Here is a 24880-nt window from a genome sequence, read left to right as displayed (position 1 = left end):
TAAAATATAAAAATTTAAAAACAATCTTCAAAAGAAAACAAATTCAACAAATGTCATAACAACATTTGATAGTCCAACAGCAAAAGCTAATATGGGAAATCTTGTGTAAAAAGGAAAGTTTTTAGGAATTTCCTAAATTTGTTGTAATCTTTCTCTAGGTACACGGCTAGAGGAAGGGAGTTCCAAAGGCCAGACGCCAGAAAGTTAGTTCAAGTCTAGTCACCTCTGGTGAAGGCAGAGTCAGTAATTCCTGTTGGGAGGAGCGCAAAGTGTACATAATCTGAGAGGGGAATGAGAAGATTGAAGAGATATGAGGGAGTAACCCACCAAAAAAGCTTTGAAGGTTAAACAGCCCAGAAACAAAAGATGCATGCATTAGCATGAGAATGACTGTAAGACTTGGCCAGTGCAGAGAGTGAGAAAATATTTGACCCGGCAAGTTCTAGAGCAGTGCACAGAAGAGACATTAGCAAAACAGGACTGTGTACCACATCTGCACGCCAGCTGGAGCCTGCAGGACAGACATCGTTCATGCAAGACATGGACTGCAAGGCTGAAGGATTGGCAGTGGCAGGAGTAGCACTCGAGACTGCCCAGGTGCCTGCCACCAAAGAGAAGAGGTGAGGTAGGGCAGCCTGATGGAGCCAATCCTGTGGCACTAGCCATCAGACAGTTTCATCTGAACTGTCCAGCACTGGATGAATATTTTTAAAACTCAAGGGTACATCAGGAAATTAACAATGTGCCCCCGAGTTTTACAAGCACTCGATGCAGTGCCGGCCAGCTCAACCTCCTTGAACAAGAGACTCCAATACCAGCGAGGCAGTCGATCTTAGAACCGAATCAGTCACCGCCATCGACTTCAATGGTCTCACCCTATGAAACATCACCATTAAAACACCAGAAAAATCTCCCTCATTAGTGGCTCTGCAGAGGTATGGTACAGGGAAAGTGATCTGCCATGGCAGATTCCAGTACATTCTATTCCTGAACAGGGACCCTCACAGACCCCAAAGTCATTAGAACTTCTTACTCACCTGTAGTGATGCTGTTATGGCTTGCATCCCTCTCCATTTCAGGGTTATCTGAATATGCTGCTTCTTCTTGCTTAATTCTTAACAAAATGTCAGGTTTCCCAACAAAGCGGCCTGTTATTACAGAACACCACAAGAAAGCAAAACAAACTCAGAAATTATGTCCTATTTCTATTAACAAGCCCTGCATACTCTGGCTGGGATATCCATTTACAGCTCATTCCACATTATTGTATGTGCCAGATAAGAAAACAATTTGCCCCATCAAAAAACCTACAAGTCTTAGGTGGAGGGGTCAATATTCAAAAGATTTCCCCAGCTAAAAATCTATCCAGTTAAAACTATGGCCCCCTTTTTTTTTTTTTTTGGTGAAATATGTTTATCGATTTTCCAAACTTCTTTAGCAGGCAAATAGTAAAGTACATCTACAACAACTTGAAACCTCATGCACCAAACAGATGAACATTGCAGTGTCAACATAGGGAAAATGTCAATCCATAAATAAGGAGCTGCCCAAATTTAGCTAGGTGAAAAAGGGTTGGAGTCAGAGGTGTTGCTTTCACATTTAGCCAGGTAGCACAATATTCAGTTCCAACAGGCTATAAATGTAGGTGGGTAACTCCGGCTACACAAATAGCAAATGTATGTCTTGAGTGGAGGAGCAGCATTACCGATGAGACCTGCAGGCTGACAACCAGGGAAGCCGGGGTTCAAATGTTGCTGCTGCTCCTTGTGACCTTGAACAAGTGGCACACCCCTCCTATTAACTCGCATAGGAAAAGTTAGGACCCTATTTACTAAGGGCCGGATTTTAAAAGGGTCACGCGCATAAGGTACGCGCGTAACCCTTTTAAAACACCCCTGCGCGCCGCCGAGCCTATTTTGCATAGGCTCGGCGGCGCGCGCAAGCCCCGGGTCACGCGTAAGTCCCGGGGCTTGCAAAAAGGGGCAGTCGGGGCGTGGCCAGGGGGGGCGTGTTGTCGGCTCAGGGGCGTGTTCGGGGGGGCGTGTGGGCGGTCCAGGGGCATGGCCGAGTGCCCCGACACAGCGGCCTGTGTCGGGGCCTGCCGCACCAGCAGACAGCCGGCGCGCGTACATTACTACTGCCCGGAGGCAGGCGTAACTTTTCGAATAAAGGTAGGGAGGGGTTTAGATAGGGCCGGGGGGTGGGTTAGGTAGGGGAAGGGAGGGGAAGGTGCGGCGGGGGTGGAGGGAACGGGCAGCGCGCGCAGGGCTCGGCGCACGCAAGGGGGTGCACAAATGTGCACCCCCTTGCGTGCGCCGAGCCCGGATTTTATAAGATACGCACGTAGCCGCGCGTATCTTATAAAATCCAGCGTACTTTTGTTTGTGCCTGCTGCGCGAACAAAAGTACGCGCGCGTGTAGATTTATAAAATCTACCCCTAAGCTTTTCTTCTCCTACACACAAAATGGGAGAACAGCTTTAGTAAATAGGCTCTTTAGATTGTAAGCCTTCTGGGAGCAGGGAAATACCTACTGCACCTGAATGTAAATCACCTTGAGCTACCAGTGAAAAGGTGTAAGGTAAATCTAAAAAATAGCCACACAAAATGTAAGTGAGTAGATTTAAACAGAAATTCAGTCTCACAGTTAAAAAATAACTGGGTACATTTAGCTTGCTATCCTTCCTGTTGTGGATGATTTTTTTTTTATTTTGTTTTTTTTTTTAACAATCCCCGAAGCTGGGGTTAAGTTTTAAAGCTCCCTAAATTTTGAACTTAAAAGCAGAAAGAACTGCTTTTCTGCGGATCCTCCAACTTAATATCGTGGCAATATTAAGTTGGAGGAACCACTGAAAGCAGCAACATGAAAAAAAAAAAAAAAAGAATTAAAAAAAAAAAATGTCTTGACGGCACGTGCACAGGTTAGGAAACAGATTCTCAAAAAATTGAACGCCCGTCTTCCTAACCCGCACACACACAGCCACTTCTCCCGGGGCGCTCAATGCCGAGAAGGTGCTAGGGATTCACAATTTCCCCTAGCGCCTCCTTTTTAACACAGTGGCTCATTTTCCTAGTGCGCCACATTCTCGGGAGAGACGGATGGGTGCGCATTAAGAAAAGTTTTTCCCGTGCGGATATTGCATCGGCCTGGTAGTGAGCTACAGACGTGGGCTATAAGCGCAGCGGCTTCTCTATAACATTCACAGCCCTTAAGGAGCCCCATTTGCTTCTCAAAAGTGACACCTACTGTCTGGTTCGCAAGCGTACCTGGGCCAGATTTTGGAGGGAGCCGGGATTTCTGTCTCTCAGAAACAGTGATGATTTGCCGCATCACATCACATTCACATCTATTCCCATATTGCAACAATACATAAGCGAATACACCTTCTTTGCAAAACAGATATGTAGCAAAATAACACAAAACAAGCTCAGAAGCTCCCACCTCTGATATTACAGAGAAAAACGGAAGTATGTCCTGTAAACCAGGCCCTACAATAAGCCAGTAAATAGCACAGAGACTAGGTAAGCAAGGGAAAATGCACATAGGAATAAACACGTTCTAAAATCACCCTCCTGTGGAAATGAAGTTTTTCAGTATCAGGACACTATGCTCAATGCTTCTTCAAGGCCACCTAGGAAACTGTTCCTTCATCACTCTTTGTGGTCTGTGTCTGTCACAGTCTAACAGCAGCACCTCAATCCACCAAAACCAAAACTTTTCGCAGGTTTATAGCGCTAAATGCAGCACCACAGATTTAAAACTTTGATTAATCTAACCACCAAGTACCATGGATTGAGCAGGCCACAAACCATGAAAATAAATAATTTTGCTGTAATTCCATAACTCAGTTCCCAGGTGCTCGCTAAAGCTCCGCTGGGCCCACCGAAGTAGCAGCTTTGGGGATCGGGGGAAACAAAGTTCTTAATGTTGAATAACTCCCAAATCCCTTAAAAATGCACTCTTCTCCTGCACAAAGGGGTACAGAGCTGCACTTCAGCACTGTACACCTGTGCGGGAGGCGACTTTAAGACAGCTAGGCTTGTAGTGCTGCTTTCCAGGAGACGTATCGGGACTGTACAGTCTTATAACACTCTAGTTATCAATTATGCCGGCGCCAGGGCCACCAAGGAGCTCAGCTGGAGTCATGACCAGAAACCTAAGGCCTAGCCGAGCCCTTCTGACAGGTCGATACTCTAAGGCCGTGGTAGAAAGAGTGCGGCAGTGCCTGGCGCACCCTCGTTCCCCGCACGCACAGTTCTCTTCACCTACCGCTCGATACTCTCTTCTAACTGCATGCAAATGCATGCCGCGTCTGCGAAGTGTTAGGGAAGCGTTAGGCCCGCGCAACCCATTTTACGGTATAGAGCGCCTATACAGTAACCTGGGTGCTCGGGCCTAACGCTTCACGGCCACGCTGGTATCTGTCATTTCAAATGTCATTTGAAATGACAGATACCAGGAAGTCGGGATTGCCGTCCCCTCTCCCCTCCTCCCGAAGCAAAAAAAAAGTGAAAAAAAAAGTTGCGAGAGAGGGGAGAGGATGGCAATCCTACGCTCGGCGACTTACTTTTGCAGCCCCCCTCTGGACATCGTGGCTTCCCCCGTGCCAGTTCCCCTTCCCCTCCTCCCGAAGCAGGGCGCGAAAAGCGCAAAGTGACTTACTTTTGCAGCCCCCTCCGGACATCGGACGACCTCTCCTGCCTCCAGCTGCTCGCGAAGATGGACGCCTGCACGGCCGCTTCAGGCATGTGACGTCACGTCTTCAGCGGCCGTGCAGGCGTCCATCTTCGCGAGCAGCAGGAGAAGTCGTCCGATGTCTGGAAGGTGCTGCAAAAGGTGAGTCGCTTCGACGCTTTACACTGCCAGTCCCTTCTTCCCTCCTCCCGAAGCAGGGCGCGAAAAGCAGCCTTGCTCCGGGAGGAGGGAAGAAAGGACTGGCAGTGTAAAGCGGTGAAGCGACTTACTTTTTGCAGCACCTTCCGGACATCGGACGGCCTCTCCTGCCTCCAGCTGCTCGCGAAGATGGACGCCTGCACGGCCGCTGAAGACGTGACGTCACATGCCTGACGCCAAACGTCGTGACGTCACGTCTTCAGCGGCCGTGCAGGCGTCCATCTTCGCGAGCAGCTGGAGGCAGGAGAGGTCGTCCGATGTCTGGAAGGTGCTACAAAAGGTGAGTCGCTTCGCCACTTTACACTGCCAATCCCTTCTTCCCTCCTCCCGGAGCAAGGCTGCTTTTCGCGCCCTGCTTTGGGAGGAGGGGAGGGGGAACTAGCACGGGGGAAGCCACGATGTCCGGAGGAGGGGGGCTGCAAAAGTAAGTCGCCGAGCGTAGGATTGCCGTCCTCTCCCCTCTCTCGCAACTTTTTTTCGCTTTTTTTTTCTTCAGGAGGAGGGGGGAGGACTGGGGCTGCCCCGGAGGCCAGCATCCATGGACGCGGCCAGGGCAGGTGAGAGGGGGCTGGGGGAAAGCTTGCCGCCTACCCTTACCCCTGCCTCTAACGCAGGGGTAGGGGTAGGCGGTAAGTTAGCAGGTTAAACGCGGGGCAAAATGGCAGCGATAGTCGGGGCGCGCGTTACAGTATTGGAGGGGAATAGCTAATTCCTTCATTATACAGCTAATTCGTTCATTTACATATCATATACATGCTGCGTGCGGAAAGGGTTATGCGTCTGTTTTAAGAAGCGCTAAGGACGTGTGAAACTGGAGACTGTATCGCTGGATCGCCTTACGCGTCCGAATTGTGTGCTCCCAGCACGTTACAGACGGGAAATCTTCAACCGCACGTTACAGTATTGACCTGTTAATGGTCAAAAGGAACATACTCATAGGCTGACAGGGCAACTACAGCTAGAAACAGCTCTTAAAACTGATTAACAGGCTGTTGGCATCAGAATGAATAAGCAGACAAAGGCACATTATAGTTAAGAAATGTCTTCCTAGCTGAGATGAGATTACTTAGAGCAGCTTCTAACAGTCTCACTTACTGGAGGTGGGATCAGCATGATTCGATCTTTCCCTTGGCGGAGGATGCTCTTTAAAATGTTGCTCCTCTTCTGGTTTAATCAGGAATAAAACCTCAGGGCTGAGAATGGTATGACCTGTTATCATGAAAGAGAAGGTAAACCTTTACTCCACACTTGCAGACAAACAAAGCTGGCCAGTTCTCAATCTTGTTTTACCAGACAAGCATGTACATCACTAAGGACGCTTCACCATTTACTATTTTTTTTTTTTTTTTTTTTAAGAATCTCCAGTCAATAAGATGTGTTTCAACTGTTATGGCTTCCAAGAAGTGCGTTTATGTGTATTTTCTTTCTAGGCTGCAATACCTTTCACTGGAAACACATAAGAATCTAGAAAAATGGTGATGGTGAGGAACACGTGCTTTTGAGATCATATAGCTCCCTTCTCCAGCTGTACAGCACTGTCTACCTTTAGTGGCACTACAGAAATGATTAACCCGTTGTGGTAGATGTCTGTGTCTATCTGTGACATTGTGGGTGATTCACCCCCAACTGGGACTTAGGAAATTTTCCAGCAAAATACATATATTCACCACCAGGAGCAAATAGCCATATTCATTCAGGGTTTAAAACAACCAAACAATTATGCAGAGAGGCCCAGTACATCTCAGCAACCCTGACTAAACCCTTTTTGCACAGGAATTTAGGCCTGCCACCCTCACCCTGCTCCGACGCCTGCTACATTACTGACCTCATTTAAATATGCACGACACCCATCACCCCCTTCTGAGCACACAAAGTTTCTCTCCTGACGTCAGTAACATCAGAATATTACTGCTTCCGGCTATTTGGCTTTGATCTTAACTAGTAAGGTTGCCTTTCTGATGCCGCTGACCCGTGTTAAGCCAGTTTCACATCGGTCAAATCTTATTGGCCAGAGATGGCCCTGCTGCATTGCTGGACTCCAATTCCATATGCGGGGCTTAAAGTTCCAAACCCAAAACAAAGAAATTAAGGAGATGCCCAGCTTGATGAAACAGTTGCGCATGATAGTCATGGAGCCCATGTGATCCCGAAGATGGATACAAGAGGTAGTGCCTGAGAGGGCACTGTGGGAGTGCTACATAAGGCCAAGGGAATGAAAGCAATCCAGGAGCCACCTTGTACAAGTCACCAACTGGATACACTCCAGAAATACTAAACAACTTAACTTTACCCATTGAAACCAGGACTTTGTGGACTTCCTTCATCACGTTCTTGTAAACATCCTTCTTCCACTCCTCTAAGATTGCCCACTCCACTTCAGAGAAATAGACGGCAACATCATGGAACGTGACCGATGCCTAAAAAAGTAAGTGGGACATGCTCAGAACCTTCTCATGCGGTGTCTTCTCTAGTGGGTGCAGCTCACTGCTCAGGGAGGGTTTCCGAGAGTGTAAAATTCACAGCGATCAGTCACCAGGCTCAACAAAATATTGTACGTGTGAGAGTCTGTATGAACCAGACTGTTGGCAGCAAGTGTAACCCTCCTTAGGTTTTCAGGGTTGGCATGGATCCCTTGTGAGACTGAAGTCACTGAAACGGAGCCTCTTAAGAAGAGTTAGCACCATTAAATTTTCATAATTATGTAAGGGGCTACCAAAATCTGCCCCTTACTAGCAGTGGTTGCCCTCATATTTTTGGTGTCACTGGCCTCATCTGGCCTGCTACGCCAGCAGTGCGAGTCAGGGGTCTCAACAGACCCTGCCCCTTTATGTGATGTCTGCCCATGGGTGGGCTAGCGAGGTGGGCCACTGACACAATTTTTGAGACTGTGAGTCAGCACGGGGCTGCAGTCTCTCCATGCAGAGGGCGCTTGGTGGGTGTATCCTATCACAGGACTAGAGCCAGGAGGAGCGAGGCCTCTAACTGAGCAAAGGGGTGCCTGGAGATAGGAAGAAACACAGGAGCCCAGGAAGGGCGAGGTCCTGGGACTCCAGTAGGTTCTGCAGAGAAGTGTATCTGGCAGTTATGAGTCTGAAGGTCCAGGGAAGAAAGGATCAGATCAAAAAGTGAAAAGTGAGAGTATTATCCTTTGGAGCATCAGAAGCTGCTTGCTAGGGGAAGAGCCAAAGGAGCACCCGACTGACCAGGAATTCAGAAAGAAGCGCCTTGTAGTATGGCTCACAAAAGAGAGACCAGAGAAGATGGCCTGCTACTGAAAAGGTAGAGGGATGGCCCAGGGAAGAAGGGTTCCTGTCCAAGTTTACTATGTGTTGGATTTTACGAAGTGCTTTGAAGGAAGACAATTCATTTTTGTATATTATTTTTGGCATTAAAAAACAGTAATGACTTTTTTGTTTACAGAACTTTTGAGTCCGTGGGCAGATATATAACACACACACATGCACACATATTTAGAACCAAAAGGTTACTAAGAGCCAAGAGTAACAGAAGTATCAGAGAAATTAAAAAAAAAAAATGCAAAGCTTGCTGGGCAGACTGGATGGGCCGTTTGGTCTTCTTCTGCCGTCATTTCTATGTTTCTATAATTGCCCTGATGAATCATTCCTCATTCACACCGCTTCTAAACTCTCTATATTGTTATGCATTTATAACATGTATATATAACGACATAAAACATTGTCAAAATATAAACAAAGTGCTGGGCTTCAAGAAAGATACTTGTGAATTGCAAATGAGTCACCTGGAAGATACCTTCATTAAAAAGGGGATTATAGTTGAATCTCAGTCCACAAGAGAAAGGATACTTTGTAATTGTTTCACGGGACTGTTCTTCCAGTGATGTTTCTGTAGTCTCTGATCTACTTTCTGCTATATCTGTATTCTCTTTGTCCCTATAGATGCCTCTGTTCGCCGTCCAGGCTTCCCCAGGGGAAATATTGTTCAGAACTATTCTTTGTGTTGATACCATGGACTGTATTTAGTGAAGAGAAATCGATCTCTTATGTTGATTCTACTTTATATGTCGCTTTGTCAATTCAGTGTCTCAAGAGTTCAACTGTTAATTAACAGCTTGCTAATACAACATAATCATCTGTGAATTTCCACTGTCTTCTTAGCGTATTGAAAACCTTTTAAGTCTTTTGCTGGAAATGTATTTGGTTCCCTTGATAGTTAGTAGTTGATGATCCTTTAAAAAAGGGGGGAACAGAGGTTTGGTTGTTGATGGAACTGTATTTGGAGCAGACTTCAATGGCTCTTTGTAGTACAGATGCTGTGAAACATCATTGGAATAACAGTCCCATGAAACAATTACAAAGTATCCTGAGATTCAACTGTGTTCCCTTTTTAATGAAGATATCTTCCATGTGACTTATTTTGCAATTCACAAGTATCTTTTCTTGAAGCCCAGCTTTATTGCAAGTGTGTCAATGCTTCATTACAAGCACTTTGTTTATATTTTGACAATGTTTTTATGTTGTTATATATACATGTTATAAATGCATAACAATATAGAGAGTTTAGAAGCGGTGTGAATGAGGAATGATTGACTAGGGCAATTGATAAATATATGTGTGTGTTATTGTGCCAATTTTATTTTTTGAAAATGTTTTTAATAGTTTTAATAGTCTTTGCCATTGTGTAATAAAACTTGAAACATTAACCATCTTTCAAATCATTTAAAACATTAGTGGTGTTACTTACCCTATTTTAGGGTTCTCTGACAGATAGATATATATATATATATAATTAAAACTGGCTATGCCTCTTTGTCCCAGGCCAGTTTACAATTTGCTGGGGAACAATCATCGTCCTGCAGCATCAACATCCCTGCTTATTATTCTTGGGCATATGAGAAAAAATAAAGGTTGATTTTTTTGCTACTGACTGAATTGCACTGTGCTTATGTCTTGGAGAAACTTTTAAGATTTTTCGGTGCAATGTGCTGTTGTGTGCAACTTAATTGCAGCACAGATAAACTGTGGATAGAAAGATTTCCCGAGGAACATTGATTCTAAAGTCATTGTCCATAATCACATCTTAAATAATCAAATCAGTTGATATTTCCAATACTACACATGTTGTGCCTGAGAACACTCTATAAATTATACAATATTAAGAGCCCCTGATGCAGCTGACTGAAGGGTGAAAACTCGGCCAGAGTTGGGACAGGCATTGTTGTATTGAATACATTTTCTTTCCAAGGCATCGGTTTTGTTTTTGTTTTTTTCTCACATCTGTGGCTACATCTAGACCGATTACCGCTTTGTTTTTTGGTGTATTATTCTTGGGCTACATTTAAAGAATAATGTTACAATTCTTTTTTTTTTTTGCATAAACATTTTTATTGGTGAAGAAAAATGTATTTATTTTATTTATTTTAAAGTTTTTTTTTATAACGACATTCGTTTGCACATCACATCGGTTCAGGGGGCATAGAGTTCCAGATTGAAGGTCCTGCAATAGATATTTATTGCTGTTTGAATCCAATTCCCCGTTACCCCCATGCTTATCAGTTTCCCACACTAGCCCTTATTGCTGTTGAATCCAATCCCCATTATGCCTTGCTGTTGAAGCAGAGTGCATCAAAGTATCAGTCTTATTGGTTAAGGATAGTAACCATCGATTAAGCAAGTTACCCCCCATACTGTTTCCCCAGGACCGTAATAAAGTAGAAGTCCTTGGTTGCTAAACAAATCCAATTCCCCTTTTCCCCCTGCATTAAGCAGAGAGCAATGATAGAGTTGCATCAGCAGTATCAAGGCTTATTGGTTAAGGGTGTAGTAACCAGAGCATCAAGTGACTTCATATATTCTTTTCTTCATTTTCATCCCTTAGCCTTTAGGGATCTAAAACCTTTAGGTTTTAAATTGATCACGGACAAACCAACACACAAAGCAGGCCACTCATTAGATCTAACCTTCATTAACAGTAGCCTCCTTGAAAACATAAAAACCGAATACACACAAAATCCCATGGTCAGCCCACTTCCTCATTAACTCCCAGATCACGTACACAGGAACAATAAAAAAACAAAACATGGAACCAGCTGAATTCTCATACCGCCCCCCTTACAATACAGATATTCTTAAGACAAATTAACCGATGAAATAACAACACATCAACTACATAGATAGCCATAAGCTACAACTGACTGGCTAAACAGAATCACTTCTTTAGTGAACGAACTAAATCCTCTCAAAATGGCCCACATTAAAGAACCAAAGTTAAACAATCCATGGTGTAGCGAACAAATTAAAAGAAGTTGAAAGTAAGATACTTAGAAAAAAAGAATGGAAAAAACAACAAATCACTGAAAATCTAACTAAGTACAGAAACCACTAGCATACTACAAAAAAACAATCTTAGACACCAAAAAGAAATACTACAGCTCAAAAATAGAAAAATTTGCAAACAACGCCAGAAACCCTATTAATATAGTAAACACAACCTAACATGCGATAATACAAACAATCACTTAATTCCTACAAGAAAATCAATGCAATGATTATGTAGCCCAATTCTTTAAAGACAAAATTGAGAATCTAGAACAAAATCCCCGTAACTACAAAACAAAAGATTAGATCTGCCCACTAGAGATGTCAGTATCTGATAAGAGTTTGAGGAGGTGTCACACCTGAAGTAGAAAAAATGACTAAGCAATTGAACCCTGCTACCCACATAATCGACACCATACCCATTACAGAATTAAAAAAAACTAGCGGACACAATAACCCCAACATAACTAAAATCATCAACCTCTCACTAGATGAGTAATGCCGGATAACCTTGAAAGGAGCCATAATCAAAACCAATTATTAAGAAAAAAAAACCTCGACCCCTTAAATCTTAGCAACTACAGACCCATCCCAACTTACCCCTAATAGCTAAACTAATCGAAAAAAACAGTTCAAAAACAACTATCAAACCACCTTGAAAACAACAACATACTATACCCAGCACAACATGGATTCCGCAAACACTACAATACAGAAACACTGCTATTAGCTTTAACAGATAATATCTTAAGAGGATTCGATACAGGAACACACTACATTCTGGTTCTATTAGATCTCTCTGCAGCATTAACACTGTAAATCACAGAATACTAATCAATAGACTAAAAGAAATTAGACTCACTAATAAAACAATTAAATGGTTTTGAGTGATACTTAAACAATAGATGTTTTCCAGGTACAAATCAAAAATACACTTTCAGATAAAGTCACACTGCTAACTGGTGTCCCACAGGGATCAGTCCTGTCTGCAACACTCTTTAACATTTACCCTCCTCCCAGTATGTCATTTACTAGCAGGACTGGGAATCATACACTACATTTACACAGATGATATACAATTACTGTTAATCCATTGTAAACACCATAGAAGAAACAATGAAACTAGCCAATATGTATCTAGAAATAATCAAACAGCTCCTAAACCAGATGGAATTGGTCATAAACATTGACAAAACAACTGAATTCTTATACCTTGAACGTAAAAACACACACCATACACAACCAACATTCACAATCAAAAATATTCAAGCCGCTGAGTTAGCAATAAAAGTTAGGAATCTAGGAGTAATAATTGACCCTGGAGCTAACATGAAGCAACACATCTCACAGAAAATAAAAGAAGGATACGCGAAAACTAATGATCCTGAGAAGACTAAAACCTCTTACTAACGCTTAACAATTTTCACACAGTTCTACAGGCAATGATATTCGCAAGCACAGATTATTGTAACTCCCTGCTTTTAGGACTACCTCAATCCTACAATTCGGCCCTCTGCAAGTATTGTAAATTCCGCTGCCAGAATTTTGACTGGCAAAAAAAAGAGTGACCCACATTACAGGAACACTTGCTTGAACTTCACTGGCTTCCAACTGAACAAAGAATACAATACTTTGTATTGTATAATCCATAAACTATCCACGATGAAAAAGCAGACTGGTTTAACCACTGCTCTGCGCGTGCATGTAACTACAAAGAAACCGGAGATCTGCAAATAAAGCTCTACTAACTGTTCCCCTCTGTCAAATCAGCACATCTCACGCAAGTAAGGGACACGAGCACTGTCCCCTCGCTGTCCCGTACTATGGAACACCATGCCACTCGAAATAAGACTACAGACAAATCTGAAATTATTCAAAACTAATCTGAAAACCTGGCTTTTTAACAAGCATTTTATAGATAAAGAGAAGGAGAAAAAATGGTTGATAGATAAGGATGCACCAAGCTGAAGTTGTTATTATTAACCTACAAAAACATATTAATGTTAAATCCAAACCGCCTTATTTGTACCTAACAATCAGGATTAACTTATACACTTAGGGTAGATTTTCAAAGGGGTACGCGCGTACCCCCGAAAACCTGCCCCAACACCCCCCTGCACGCGCCGAGCCTATGTTGCATAGTCTTCCAAGCACGCACAAAGCCCCGGGACGCGTGTAAGTCCCGAGGCTTTCCTGGGGGGTGCGTGTCGGGGGGGGGGCGTGTCGCGATCCGTTGCGTCATCGGGGGGAATGACGCAGCCAGCGCGTCATACCGGGGGTGGGGCCGCGGGCGTGGTTTCGGCCCACGGGCGTGGCCATGGCCTCCGGACCAGCCCCCAGAACGGAACATGGCGTGTACATGGTAGGGGGGGTTGGGTTAGGTAGGGGAAGGGAGGGGAAGGTGGGGGCAGGCCGAAGGAAAGTTTCCTCTGAAGCTGCTCCGATTTTGGAGCGGCCTCGGAGGGAACGGAGGCAGGCCTGCGCGGCTCGGCGTGTGCAGGCTGCCGATTTTGGGCAGCCTTGTGCGCGCCGATCCCGGATTTTAATGGGATCCGCGTGGCTACGCGCATATCTATTGAAATCCCACGTACTCTTGTTCGCGCCTGGTGCGCGAACAAAAGTACGCGTTTGCGCAAGTTTATGAAATGTACCCCTTAGTTTATTATTTTAAATCGTTACCGTACTATGATGGCACACGATTAATTTGTAATCTATACCACCCATATTTCTCATTATCGTGCCCTTCTGTAAACCGTTGTGATGGTTATTTAACTTAACAACGGTATAGAAAAGTTTTTAAATAAATAAAAAATAAAACAGTATTTATTCCATGCCTTTTTGAATTCTTTCACTGTTTTGATTTCACCACCTCCTCCGAAAGGGCAATTCTAGGCATCCAATACCTTCTCCATGAAGCACTCCTAACCTTATTGTAATCTGCTTTGAAGTGGCAGTACGAAAGCAGAGCAGAAATCAAATATGCATGTCCCACCAGACAAAATCCCAAATTCAAGCCTCTTGCTTCACAGCGCAGCAGCCACATGCTATTTCAGGCTCCAGATTTAGTTACAAAAATGAAAAGAATAGTGGAGTCACAAACCTGTTGGCCATTATAATGTAGCCCGATTTTTGTATTCCTGGACCATGGAGCATAATCTTAACCCTAGGAATTGCCCCACTGGTACGTTATCCCTCAGCCACCTCGGATGATGACTGGTGAATGTTACGCTTAGGCTGTGTTCAGGGGTAGTGAACACCACCCAGAAGGGTGGCTCCAGGTGGAGAGAGACAGGAATGGCTAGAAACGGTGTCTGGGTCCAGGCTGGGTCAAGGCAGGCGGCAAGTAGCAGTGTCTGGGTCCAGGCTGGGTCAGGGCAGGCGGCAAGTAGCAGTGTCGGGGTCCAGGCTGGGTCAGGGCAGGCAGCAAAGCAGTGTCTGGGTTCAGGCTGGGTCAGGGCAGGCGGCAGAGCAAGGCAGGTCAGAAGGCCCGTAGGCCACACACACACAGAAGACCCGTAGGCCACACACACACACAGAAGGCCCGTAGGCCACACACACACAGAAGGCCCGAAGGCCACACCCAGTAAGCGGCAAGGCAGGTCAGAAGGCCCGTAGGCCACACACAGTAAGCAGGGCAAGGCAGGTCAGAAGGCCCGTAGGCCACACACAGTAAGCAGGGCAAGGCAGAAGGCCCGAAGGCCACACAAGGCAAGGCAAGGCAAGGAATAAGGCCCAAAGGCCGCGCAAGGCAAGGCCGAATGAGGCAGAAGGCCGCGCAAGGCAAGGCAAGGAATGAGGCCCGAAGGCCGCGCAAGGCAAGGCAAGGGATAAGGCCCGAAGGCCGCGCAAGGCAAGGCAAGGCAAGGAATGAGGCCCGAAGGCCGCGCAAGGCAAGGCAAGGGATAAGGCCCGAAGGCCGCGCAAGGCAAGGCAAGGTCCCGGGACCAACGCACAGCAAGCAAGGAAGGAAGGCTAGAGCAGGGAGCCCAGGCGAGCGCTCGATGCCGAAGCACCGAGGGAACTGTCAGGCAGGTTATAAGGGAAAGCCCAGAACATAGAGTGGACAGGGGAGATGGACTGGGCCTGCCAGGAGAGCCAGCACTAGAGGGACCCCTGGTGGTGAGGCAGTTGCACAGCAGCCATAGCCGTAACAGTACCCCCCTCAAGGCCTCCCCCTCCTCCTGGTCCCATCTTTGCAGGAGGACTCAATAATAACGTGAGACCCCTCCGGGGGCGATGCGGCAGGTTCAACTCCTTCCCGAGCAGTAAGACAGTCCATAACCCCTCCTGGGGTGATAAGGCAGACACAACCCCAACCTGGGGCAGCAAAATAGTCCATACCCCTCCTGGGACAAGGCGGCAGGGTTAGACCCCTCCTGGGGTAGCAGAAGCGGTGCAGATTCCCATAACCCCTCCTGGGGTGACAAGGGGAACACAAACCCCAACTGGAGCAGCGAAATAGTCCGTAACCCACTTGAGGCGATAGGGCAGGTGCTAACCCTCCTGAGACGACAGCAGGGCCGGTCCGGACCCCTCCAGGGTCGGCATCAGGACCGGTATGGACCCCTCCAGGGTCGGCGACAGCAGAACCGGTTTTGGACCCCTCCGGGGACGACATCAGTTGGTATGGGCCCCTCCAGGGGCGGCAGCTGGACGGTACAGCAGGCTCAGATGGTTGAGTAACAGAGTCTGTTTGGCAGGCCCGATTCGGACCCCTCCGGGGACGGCAGCAGAACAGATTCGGACCCCTCCGGGGACGGCAGCAGGGCCGGTTCGAGCCCTTCCGGGGGCGGCAGCAGGGCCGGTTCAGCAGGCTCAGAAGGCTGAGTCAGAAGTTTGTTAGTAGGACCGGTTCGGACCCCTCCGGGGACGGCAGCAGGACCGGTTCGGACCCCTCCAGGGACGGCAGCAGAACCGGTTCGGCAGACTCAGATGGCTGAGTCAGAAAGTCTGTCAGTAGGACCGGTTCGGACCCCTCCGGGGACGGCAGCAAGACCTGTTCGGACCCCTCCGGGAACAGCAGCAGTACTGGTTTGGACCCCTCCGGGATGGCAAGCAGGACCGGTTCGGGCCCCTCCGGGGATGGCAGCAGGACCGGTTCGAGCCCCTCCGGGGGCGGCAGCAGGACCGGTTCAGCAGGCTCAGAAGGCTGAGTTAGAAAGTCTGTCAGTAGGACCGGTTCGGACCCCTCCGGGGACGGCAGCAGGGCCGGTTCGAGCCCTTCCGGGGGCAGCAGCAGGGCCGGTTCGAGCCCCTCCGGGAATGGCAGCAGAGCTGGTTCGGCAGACTCAGGCTCTTCTCGGGGTAGTGCAGCAGGCCCGGACCCCTCTTGGGGCGAAACAGCAGGCTTGGACCCCTCTCGGTGTAATGCAGCAAGCTTGGACCCTACTCGGGGTGATGCAGCAGGCTCGGACCCCTCTCGGGGCGATGCAGCAGGCTCGGACCCCTCTCGGGGCGATGCAGCAGGCTTGGACCCCTCTTGGGGTGATGCAGTAGGCTCGGACCCCTCTTGGGGCGATGCAGCAGGCTTGGACCCCTCTTGGGCTGATGCAGCAGGCTTGGATCCTCCTCGGGGTGAAACAGCAGGCTCGGACCCCTCTTGGGGTGATGCAGCAGGCTCGGACCCCTCTTGGGGCGATGCAGCAGGCTCAGATGGCAGAGCAGCAAGGTTAGAAGCAGTGCACATGGAAGACACAGATTGCACTGCTGTGGGCTTGATACCTCGAGCCAAACTCTGAGGCTCCTTATTTTGTTTCTGGAGGAGCAGTTTAGAGAAGGCACAGGCAGTTCTAGGACGTCTAGGGAAAGTGCTCGTTATTGTCTCAACAGCAGCTGTGGGAAGCAGAGCCCTGCTAGAGTTAATCAGCTCTCTCCGTTTTAGAGAAACCTGTTCCCGAGGGTCTAGCACTGGTATCACAGAAGCCTTCTTGGTCAGGTAAGTCCTGGGTTTTTCTTTCCACAAACTGCCAGCTAAAATGTCTGTTTAGTTGAGCCAGAAGCAGAATACCGGTTAGGAGAGCTGATTATTTTTTCTAATGGAACAGCTGGTCCTAGAGCAGAACAACAGGGGCAGGGTTTGCCTGGTGGTAACAGACACGGAACACAGGAGCATTTCCACCACCCGGTTTTGGAGTTAGACAATTTAAACATTCCTGATAGACCGAGACGTTCCTCTTATGACAACTGCTGCAACCCAGTGCTCTTGGTCTGAGAGTTGACATGCAAGACAGTTCTTGTAACTGAGATAGTTCAAAGTCTGGCAACAGGCACAAACATAAAAACTTGGAGGCTGAGGCATAATGTGAGTAGAGGTAAAAGAAAAATTGGCTCACCGGTAGTACCAAGACCTATCTCTTCCCCTGGAAATTGGTGGCTTCGGCATACTGTTACGCTTAGGCTGTGTTCAGGGGTAGTGAACACCACCCAGAAGGGTGGCTCCAGGTGGAGAGAGACAGGAATGGCTAGAAACGGTGTCTGGGTCCAGGCTGGGTCAAGGCAGGCGGCAAGTAGCAGTGTCTGGGTCCAGGCTGGGTCAGGGCAGGCGGCAAGTAGCAGGGTCGGGGTCCAGGCTGGGTCAGGGCAGGCAGCAAATAGCAGTGTCTGGGTTCAGGCTGGGTCAGGGCAGGCGGCAGAGCAAGGCAGGTCAGAAGGCCCGTAGGCCACACACACACAGAAGACCCGTAGGCCACACACACACAGAAGGCCCGTAGGCCACACCCAGTAAGCGGCAAGGCAGGTCAGAAGGCCCGTAGGCCACACACACACAGAAGGCCCGTAGGCCACACACAGTAAGCAGGGCAAGGCAGGTCAGAAGGCCCGTAGGCCACACACACACAGAAGGCCCGTAGGCCACACACAGTAAGCAGGGCAAGGCAGGTCAGAAGGCCCGTAGGCCACACACACAGAAGGCCCGTAGGCCACACAGTAAGCAGGGCAAGGCAGGTCAGAAGGCCCGTAGGCCACACACACAAAGGCCCGTAGGCCCACACAGTAAGCAGGGCAAGGCAGGTCAGAAGGCCCGTAGGCCACACACAGTAAGCAGGGCAAGGCAGAAGTCCCGAAGCAGCCCGCAGCAAGGCAAGGCAAGGAATAAGGCCCAAAGGCCGCGCAAGGCAAGGCAAGGAATGAGGCCCGAAGGCCGCGCAAGGCAAGGCAAGGAATGAGGCACGAAGGCCGCGCAAGGCAAAGCAAGGAATGAGGCCCGAAGGCCGCGCAAGGCAAGGCAAGGCAAGGAATGAGGCCCGAAAGCCGCGCAAGGCAAGGCAAGGGATAAGGCCCGAAGGCCGCGCAAGGCAAGGCAAGGTCCAGGGACCAAACGCACAGCAAGCAAGGAAGGAAGGCTAGAGCAGGGAGCCCAGGCGAGCTCGATGCCGAAGCACCGAGGGAACTGTCAGGCAGGGTTATAAGGGAAAGCCCAGAACATAGAGTGGACAGGGAGATGGACTGGGCCTGCCAGGAGAGCCAGCACTAGAGGGACCCCTGGTGGTGAGGCGGTTGCACAGCAGCCATAGCCGTAACAGTGAACTGGAGCAGATTATTTCTATCAGTAGTATTTTTGTAGATTGTAGTAGAGAAACCATCTTTTGTTTTACCAACCATAACATCTGTTCCCTACTGCTCTGAAACAGAGACCACAAATATTCCTTCCTTATCGTTAAACAAAAAATATTCCTGCAAGGCAATTTTTCACAGATTTGGGGATCATTCGATAAAGAGTAATTCAAGCGCCCCCAAAAATTCTAATGTTCGAATAAGTGTCATGAGATTTAAAATAAAAAGTATAATCCCTTGTAGATGGATTATAAAGTCTCCAATCATTAATAAAACCCAAAGAAGAGCTAAAAACCTTAAGATTACATCTATGTAATTTCAAAAGATTCCTCCTCCACCCCCACCCCTCCCAATTATAGAGTGGACAAGTATTCCAGCTAAGGTTAGTGAGATAACTTGTCCCATATATTCAGCAGGATAAAATGTCCCCTGAATATACTTGCTTAAAGTTAACTGGCTATATGTAGCCAGATAAATGGCTATGTTGAATACAGCCATTTAAGTTTTTAAGTTATCCAACCTTGTGTGGCTGGATAACTTGCTACGTATAGTTTGAAGAGTGCACGAGTAGCCTAGTGGTTAGATCAGTGGGCTGAAAACCAGGGTTCCAATCCCACTGCTGATCCTTGTGACCTTGGGCAAGTCACTTTATCTTCCTTTGTCTCAGGTACAAACTAAGTACCTGATTCACTAAGGGTTTTTCCCATTGACGACAAAATGGGAGAAAAGCCTTAATGAATCTGGCCCTTAGATTGTAAACTTTCTGGGGACAGGGAAATACCTGAATGTAATCCACTTTGAAGTGCCAATAAACAGAAAATAAACAAACTCATAAAAAATATCCCGGTAAGTAGCAAGTTATCCAGCCACACAAGGCCAGATAACTTTAGACCTACTCGGAAGCAGATCGAAAGTTATCTAGCCAACTTAGACAGATAACTCAGCTCCTCCCCAGAACGCCCTCTTTTCTATCTCACTATAATTTAGTTGGATAAGAGGCTGAATATGCCAATTTTTTCATTTAATTGGATAACTTTTGAGCTATCCATTTTAAATATGGACCTCCTTATTACCAGATAAACTGTTCAAGACAGATAATCTTTACTAACTCACTATCTATCTATATATATATCTATATATATATATCTGTATATATGATACCCCCCTGAAAAAGCAGAATAACACGGCCCAATTCAGGAAGCTTTGCAACCAGGAAACTCTCAGCAATAGGCTATCTACAGAACTTAACCACCTAGACCTCTCGGACGCGGACTCAGCCGCAGCCTCCTGGACGAACATCACCAAAAAAGTGGCAGATACCACCTGTCCAACAATCACCAAAGTCACTCAAGCAAATAAAGACAACAAAAAACCGTGGTACACATCAAAACTAAAATCCACAAAACAGGAACTCAGAAAGAGAGAACATCTTTGGCGCAAAAACCCATCAACTACCAACCTCACAGCTTTTAAATCCATGATGCACCAATACAGAATCTCCATCCTCCACTCAAAAAGAGAATTTTACTCACAAAAAATTCACCACTTTCTCTTTGACCCTAAGGCGCTTTTCTCCTTAGTTTCGTCCCTCACCAAACCACCCTTGACATCTATACCAGATGATAAAGCTGCAAGCAAAGCTGAGGAACTTGCTACCTACTTCAAAAACAAGATCCCGAATCTATTGCCTCCCGCCAAGGAAAACAAAGATACTATTCCTTCAATACCCCTCGCTGACACATCACAACAAAATGCAAGCCTTGGGGAATTTGAGCTTACCTCGTCTTTAGAGATCGAAAACGTTCTAAAAAAACTAAAACCAGCTTCTCATCCTCTAGATGCCATCCCAACCAACCTCCTCATCACCTGCGCCAAAACCATCTCCAAACCTATCGCCCAAATTATCAACTGCTCCCTATCTCAAGGGCTAGTTCCGGACCCTCTTAAACTGGCCATCCTAAAACCTCTCCTAAAAAAACCAAATCTCTCTCCAGATAACCCGGCCAATTTTCGCCCAATAGCAAACCTGCCCCTCATCGCAAAAATTCTGGAAAGAATTGTAAATAAACAGCTAACAGAATACTTGAACAACAATAACATTCTTTCCTCTTCGCAATTCAGTTTCCGCCAATCCCGAAACACAGAAGCTCTTCTTATCTCATTAACGGACTCCATTCTACTGAACCTTGAAAAAAAACAACTTTCTCTACTCATCCTCCTAGACCTAACAGCAGCATTTGACACGGTAAATCATAATATAATGGTAGATCATCTGTCAGACATTGGCATCAAAGGCATCGCCCTCAACTGGTTCAAATCTTTCCTTCAGAACAGGCATTTTAAGGTCAAGGTCAACAGGTAGGAATCTCAACCAGTCAACTGCAGTCTGGGAGTCCCACAAGGCTCTTCACTATCACCAACTTTATTCAACATATACTTGCTCCCACTCTGCCAGCTCCTCCTCAAGCTAAATCTAATCCATTATTTATACGCTGATGATGTTCAGATTCTGATTCCAATTACGGATTCACTTCACAAAACACTGGACTTTTGGAACTCCTGCCTACAAGCCATCAACAACCTGCTGACAAGTCTCAATTTGATTCTCAATCAAAATAAGACAGAGTACCTACTCATTACCCAAGATGGAAATCACCTACTACACATACAAACCTCGCCTCCCAATTAATCCTATCCCCCCAAGTCAGAAACTTGGGAGTCATCCTAGATAACCAAATGAACTACAGATTTCATCAACAACACCGTAAAGGATGGATTTTTCAAACTACAAGTCTTAAAAAGATTGAGACCCCTCCTTCATTTTCAAGATTTCCAATCAGTATTACAAGCAATCATTCTCTCTAAAATTGACTATTGCAATTCACTGCTACTCGGCCTCCCCGCTAACTCCACAAAACCTTTACAGATGTTGCAAAACGCTACAGCAAGGATTCTAACCAAAACAAACAAAAGAGACCATATAACACCCATCTTAAAGAACCTACATTGGCTACCCATCAAATTCAGAATTCTTTTCAAAGCCCTCTCATCAATCCACAAAGCAATACATAACATCACCCCACTCAAACTCATGATCCCACTTCAACCTCGCACCTCCAGCCAGACGGTGAGACAAGCATATAGAGACAATCTTCAGGCCCCACCGATCAAGACAGCATTAAGTAAAAGAGCTTTCTCCACAGCCGGTCCTAAACTTTGGAACTCTCTTCCATCAGACCTCAGACTAGTACAATGCCCAACACATTCAAAAAAAGATTCAAGACCTGGTTGTTCAACCAAGCATTCTCATAACTTCAGTATCTTATTAGAACCCCAACCAATGAATCCTTTCATTGGTAACTCCCCCAAGAGAACGTTCTATCTATTTATCTCTATGCAGTCAAAACTTAAAAACCATGTCCTACTCTTAACATCTGGTCTTAACTCCAGCCTACATTAGGCTCCTTAACTATTTTATTTTATGTTGTTATTCCCAGTTATTTGTATCCAAGTTCGAATCATCCTGTTTTTTGTAAGACAACTTATTGTCATGGTTATTGTTTTGAATGTAAACCGACTTGATTAGTAATTCTGTTACTGGAAAATCGGTATATAAAAGTGCTAAATAATAATAATAATAAATGTATCTGTGGTCTAGTGCAGTAATTTATTTATTTATTTATTTAAAAATATTTCTATACCATCTTTTCAAACTAGTTTGATCAAGACGGTTTACAAGTATCAATTATATAGATCGAGTTAACCAAAAGATAATTTAAATAAAATAAAATAAAAATTAAAATTAAAATAAAATCAATCTAATCAACAAAAAGTTAAAGAGAAGCACAGAAAGAAGAAAAAATACATTAAACCATCATAATCCCTACTCATAAAAATAAATATACCTAATTTTTTTACAAAAAACAGATAAAGAAAAGAAAGGAATAATTAACCCTAAAACTTTAACTTATACAATCCAGATTCCTGATAAGTGTATAATCAACAGTCAATAGCTGCAGAGTATGTGGCTTGTAAAGGTGGGATGTTCATTTTCAAGATGACCATATGCCAATCTTAAATATAGGTAAGTTTTTACTGCCTTCTTAAATTCATTATGACTGGAGATTTGCCTTAAGGTGTTAGGGAGAGAATTCCACAACAGCGGCCCTGCCACTGAAAAGGCCCTTTCCCTAGTCATATTAAGTCTTGCTAATCTAACTGTGGGGACATCAAGCAAATATTGCGATATGATCTGAGATGTCTCCATTGGTTTGTACAATCGTAAAGATGTACAAGCCATGTTGAATCTTGATCATGAATTAATGAATGAATTATAGAAAGAACCTTATATTTTACTCGAAATTTAATCGGGAGCCAATGGAGCTTATACAGAATAGGAGAAATGTGATGTCTCAGAGGTAATCCTACTAAAAGACGGGCCGCTGAGTTCTGTATTTGCTGCAATGGTTTTATCGCAGAATCTGGAAGACCCAAAAACAAACTGTTACAATAGTCTAAACCAGAAAACAGAAGAGACTGAAGCACAGTTTGAAAATCATTTTTGAAAAGTAAGGGTTTTAGTCTTTTTAAGGTGTGCAGCTTGAAAAATGGTGATGGCATGAATAGCAGTCTTGATGAGAAGATGATGCTTGCGTGAAGACCTTCCCCTGAAGCAGAAGTATGGACTGCTGGGCAGTTTATTGGTGGAACTTCGGAAGAGAGTTAATAAGTGTGTTTGGGTTGAAGATCTTTTTTTTTTTAAAATTTATTTATTTAATGACCACATTGTGATACTATTGATTGACTCTTTGGAAGTATATTTTTGAGCACAATTGTTTTGGAGCACAAGTTTATTTAGTAAGCCACAAATGTGACCTGCGACTACTACCACGAAGACTGCTACACTACTTAGGTACTTCCAATAAGTGTCAAGTTGTACCTAAGTGTATGAGGGCATGTGGTTTTCAAAAATTGTAAATGTGTCCTTTTGGGGATCGACTGGTTAAATAGAAGAAACCAGTATGTGCCAGTACCACAGACTGCCGTGTAGGTGCAGATAGGCATCACTAACAAAATAAGGCAAAGACGTCTAACTACTCATAAGGCACTTCCAGGTACTTTCATGGCACCAGAAACACTGCATAATGCTCTGTTCCCTCGCTCCCATACATTTTTCTTCCTCACTTTCTATGACCCCTCTGCACTATCATCGCCCCCCTTTGCTTTCCAGCTTTTCATCTGCCTCGGGTCTACTTGTATCCCCTCTTCAGCATCAAGCCTCCAAAATTCCTCCTGCAGCTGTGCAGCAAGGAAGGAGGGATCAGGTGTTCTCTTTTGCCTCCCCCCTTCACCTCCTTTTTGTTCTCTGCTATTTAAAGAGGTACCGCACATTTATCTCAAGCCCTGCTACTGCTGCCCTCCTCTTGCAGTCTACTGATTATTCACCACTCACAACAAATAAACAGACAAGAGGAGAGGAGAGGATATAACAGCTTGGGAGATTAGCACTTCCTAAAACGGCAGCAGGCAAATAAAGAGCCATTATGAAGTTTCTCTTTTACACCCTGACCATCAACATTATCCACTCCTCAGGGCTATAAATTTTAATAAGGTCCAAATATTCTGGCATCAGATGAGCTGCCACTTTAACAACATACAAATACACGTGTGAACATCAGAGAAAATCTCTTACCAGGGCAGGCACTGTCCCACTAATATTCCCTATATTTAATTCCAGGTGCTGCATGGGGTCCCAGTTGTCAGGCAATCAGATACTGAGAGGAATAAACACCACAGGGGCATTGTCAGTGTCCCAGCTGAAATGCAGCTGATGCTGAAAATGGGAAATAAAGACATAGGGGCAGTGTCAGTATCCAGACAGACTGTAAAATGAACTTACTAAAATTTGCCAATCCGATTACTGCAGTTTGGATTAACAAACATTGGTTATACCCACTTTACCACCTCTATATTTATTTAAAATAGTATTAGAAATTGGTAGCTTAAAGTAACAAAAATCATTGTGCTGCTCAGTATCAAAGCCTCATTAGAAGTCACACTGATGCATGGAAAATATGAGGCACAGCAGAATGATTTTTTTCAAAATAAGGGGTGCGATCCCGATAAACTGTAGCACTGGA

At 45.6% G+C, this 24880-nt stretch overlaps 1 protein-coding gene across 1 annotated transcript in view; it reads right to left on the bottom strand.

Moving 5' to 3' along the window:
• The window catches only part of LOC115094715 (zinc finger protein 154-like), a 45735-nt gene extending 21249 nt beyond the window's left edge, over window positions 1-24486 (bottom strand). Inside the window, exons 1-4 of the mRNA XM_029607970.1 lie at window positions 24433-24486; window positions 7184-7310; window positions 5989-6102; window positions 1038-1148 (exon numbers count right to left, since the gene is read on the bottom strand). Coding sequence (XP_029463830.1) covers window positions 1038-1148; window positions 5989-6102; window positions 7184-7310; window positions 24433-24486 — 406 coding nt within the window. The remainder of the gene's footprint in view (window positions 1-1037; window positions 1149-5988; window positions 6103-7183; window positions 7311-24432) is intronic.
• Window positions 24487-24880: the final 394 nt, after the last annotated feature.

The sequence above is a fragment of the Rhinatrema bivittatum genome, chromosome 6 (assembly GCF_901001135.1).
Source record: "Rhinatrema bivittatum chromosome 6, aRhiBiv1.1, whole genome shotgun sequence".
Lineage (NCBI taxonomy): Eukaryota > Metazoa > Chordata > Amphibia > Gymnophiona > Rhinatrematidae > Rhinatrema > Rhinatrema bivittatum.
The sequence above is the reverse complement of the archived record's forward strand: the minus strand, read 5'-3'. Positions and strand labels throughout refer to the sequence as shown.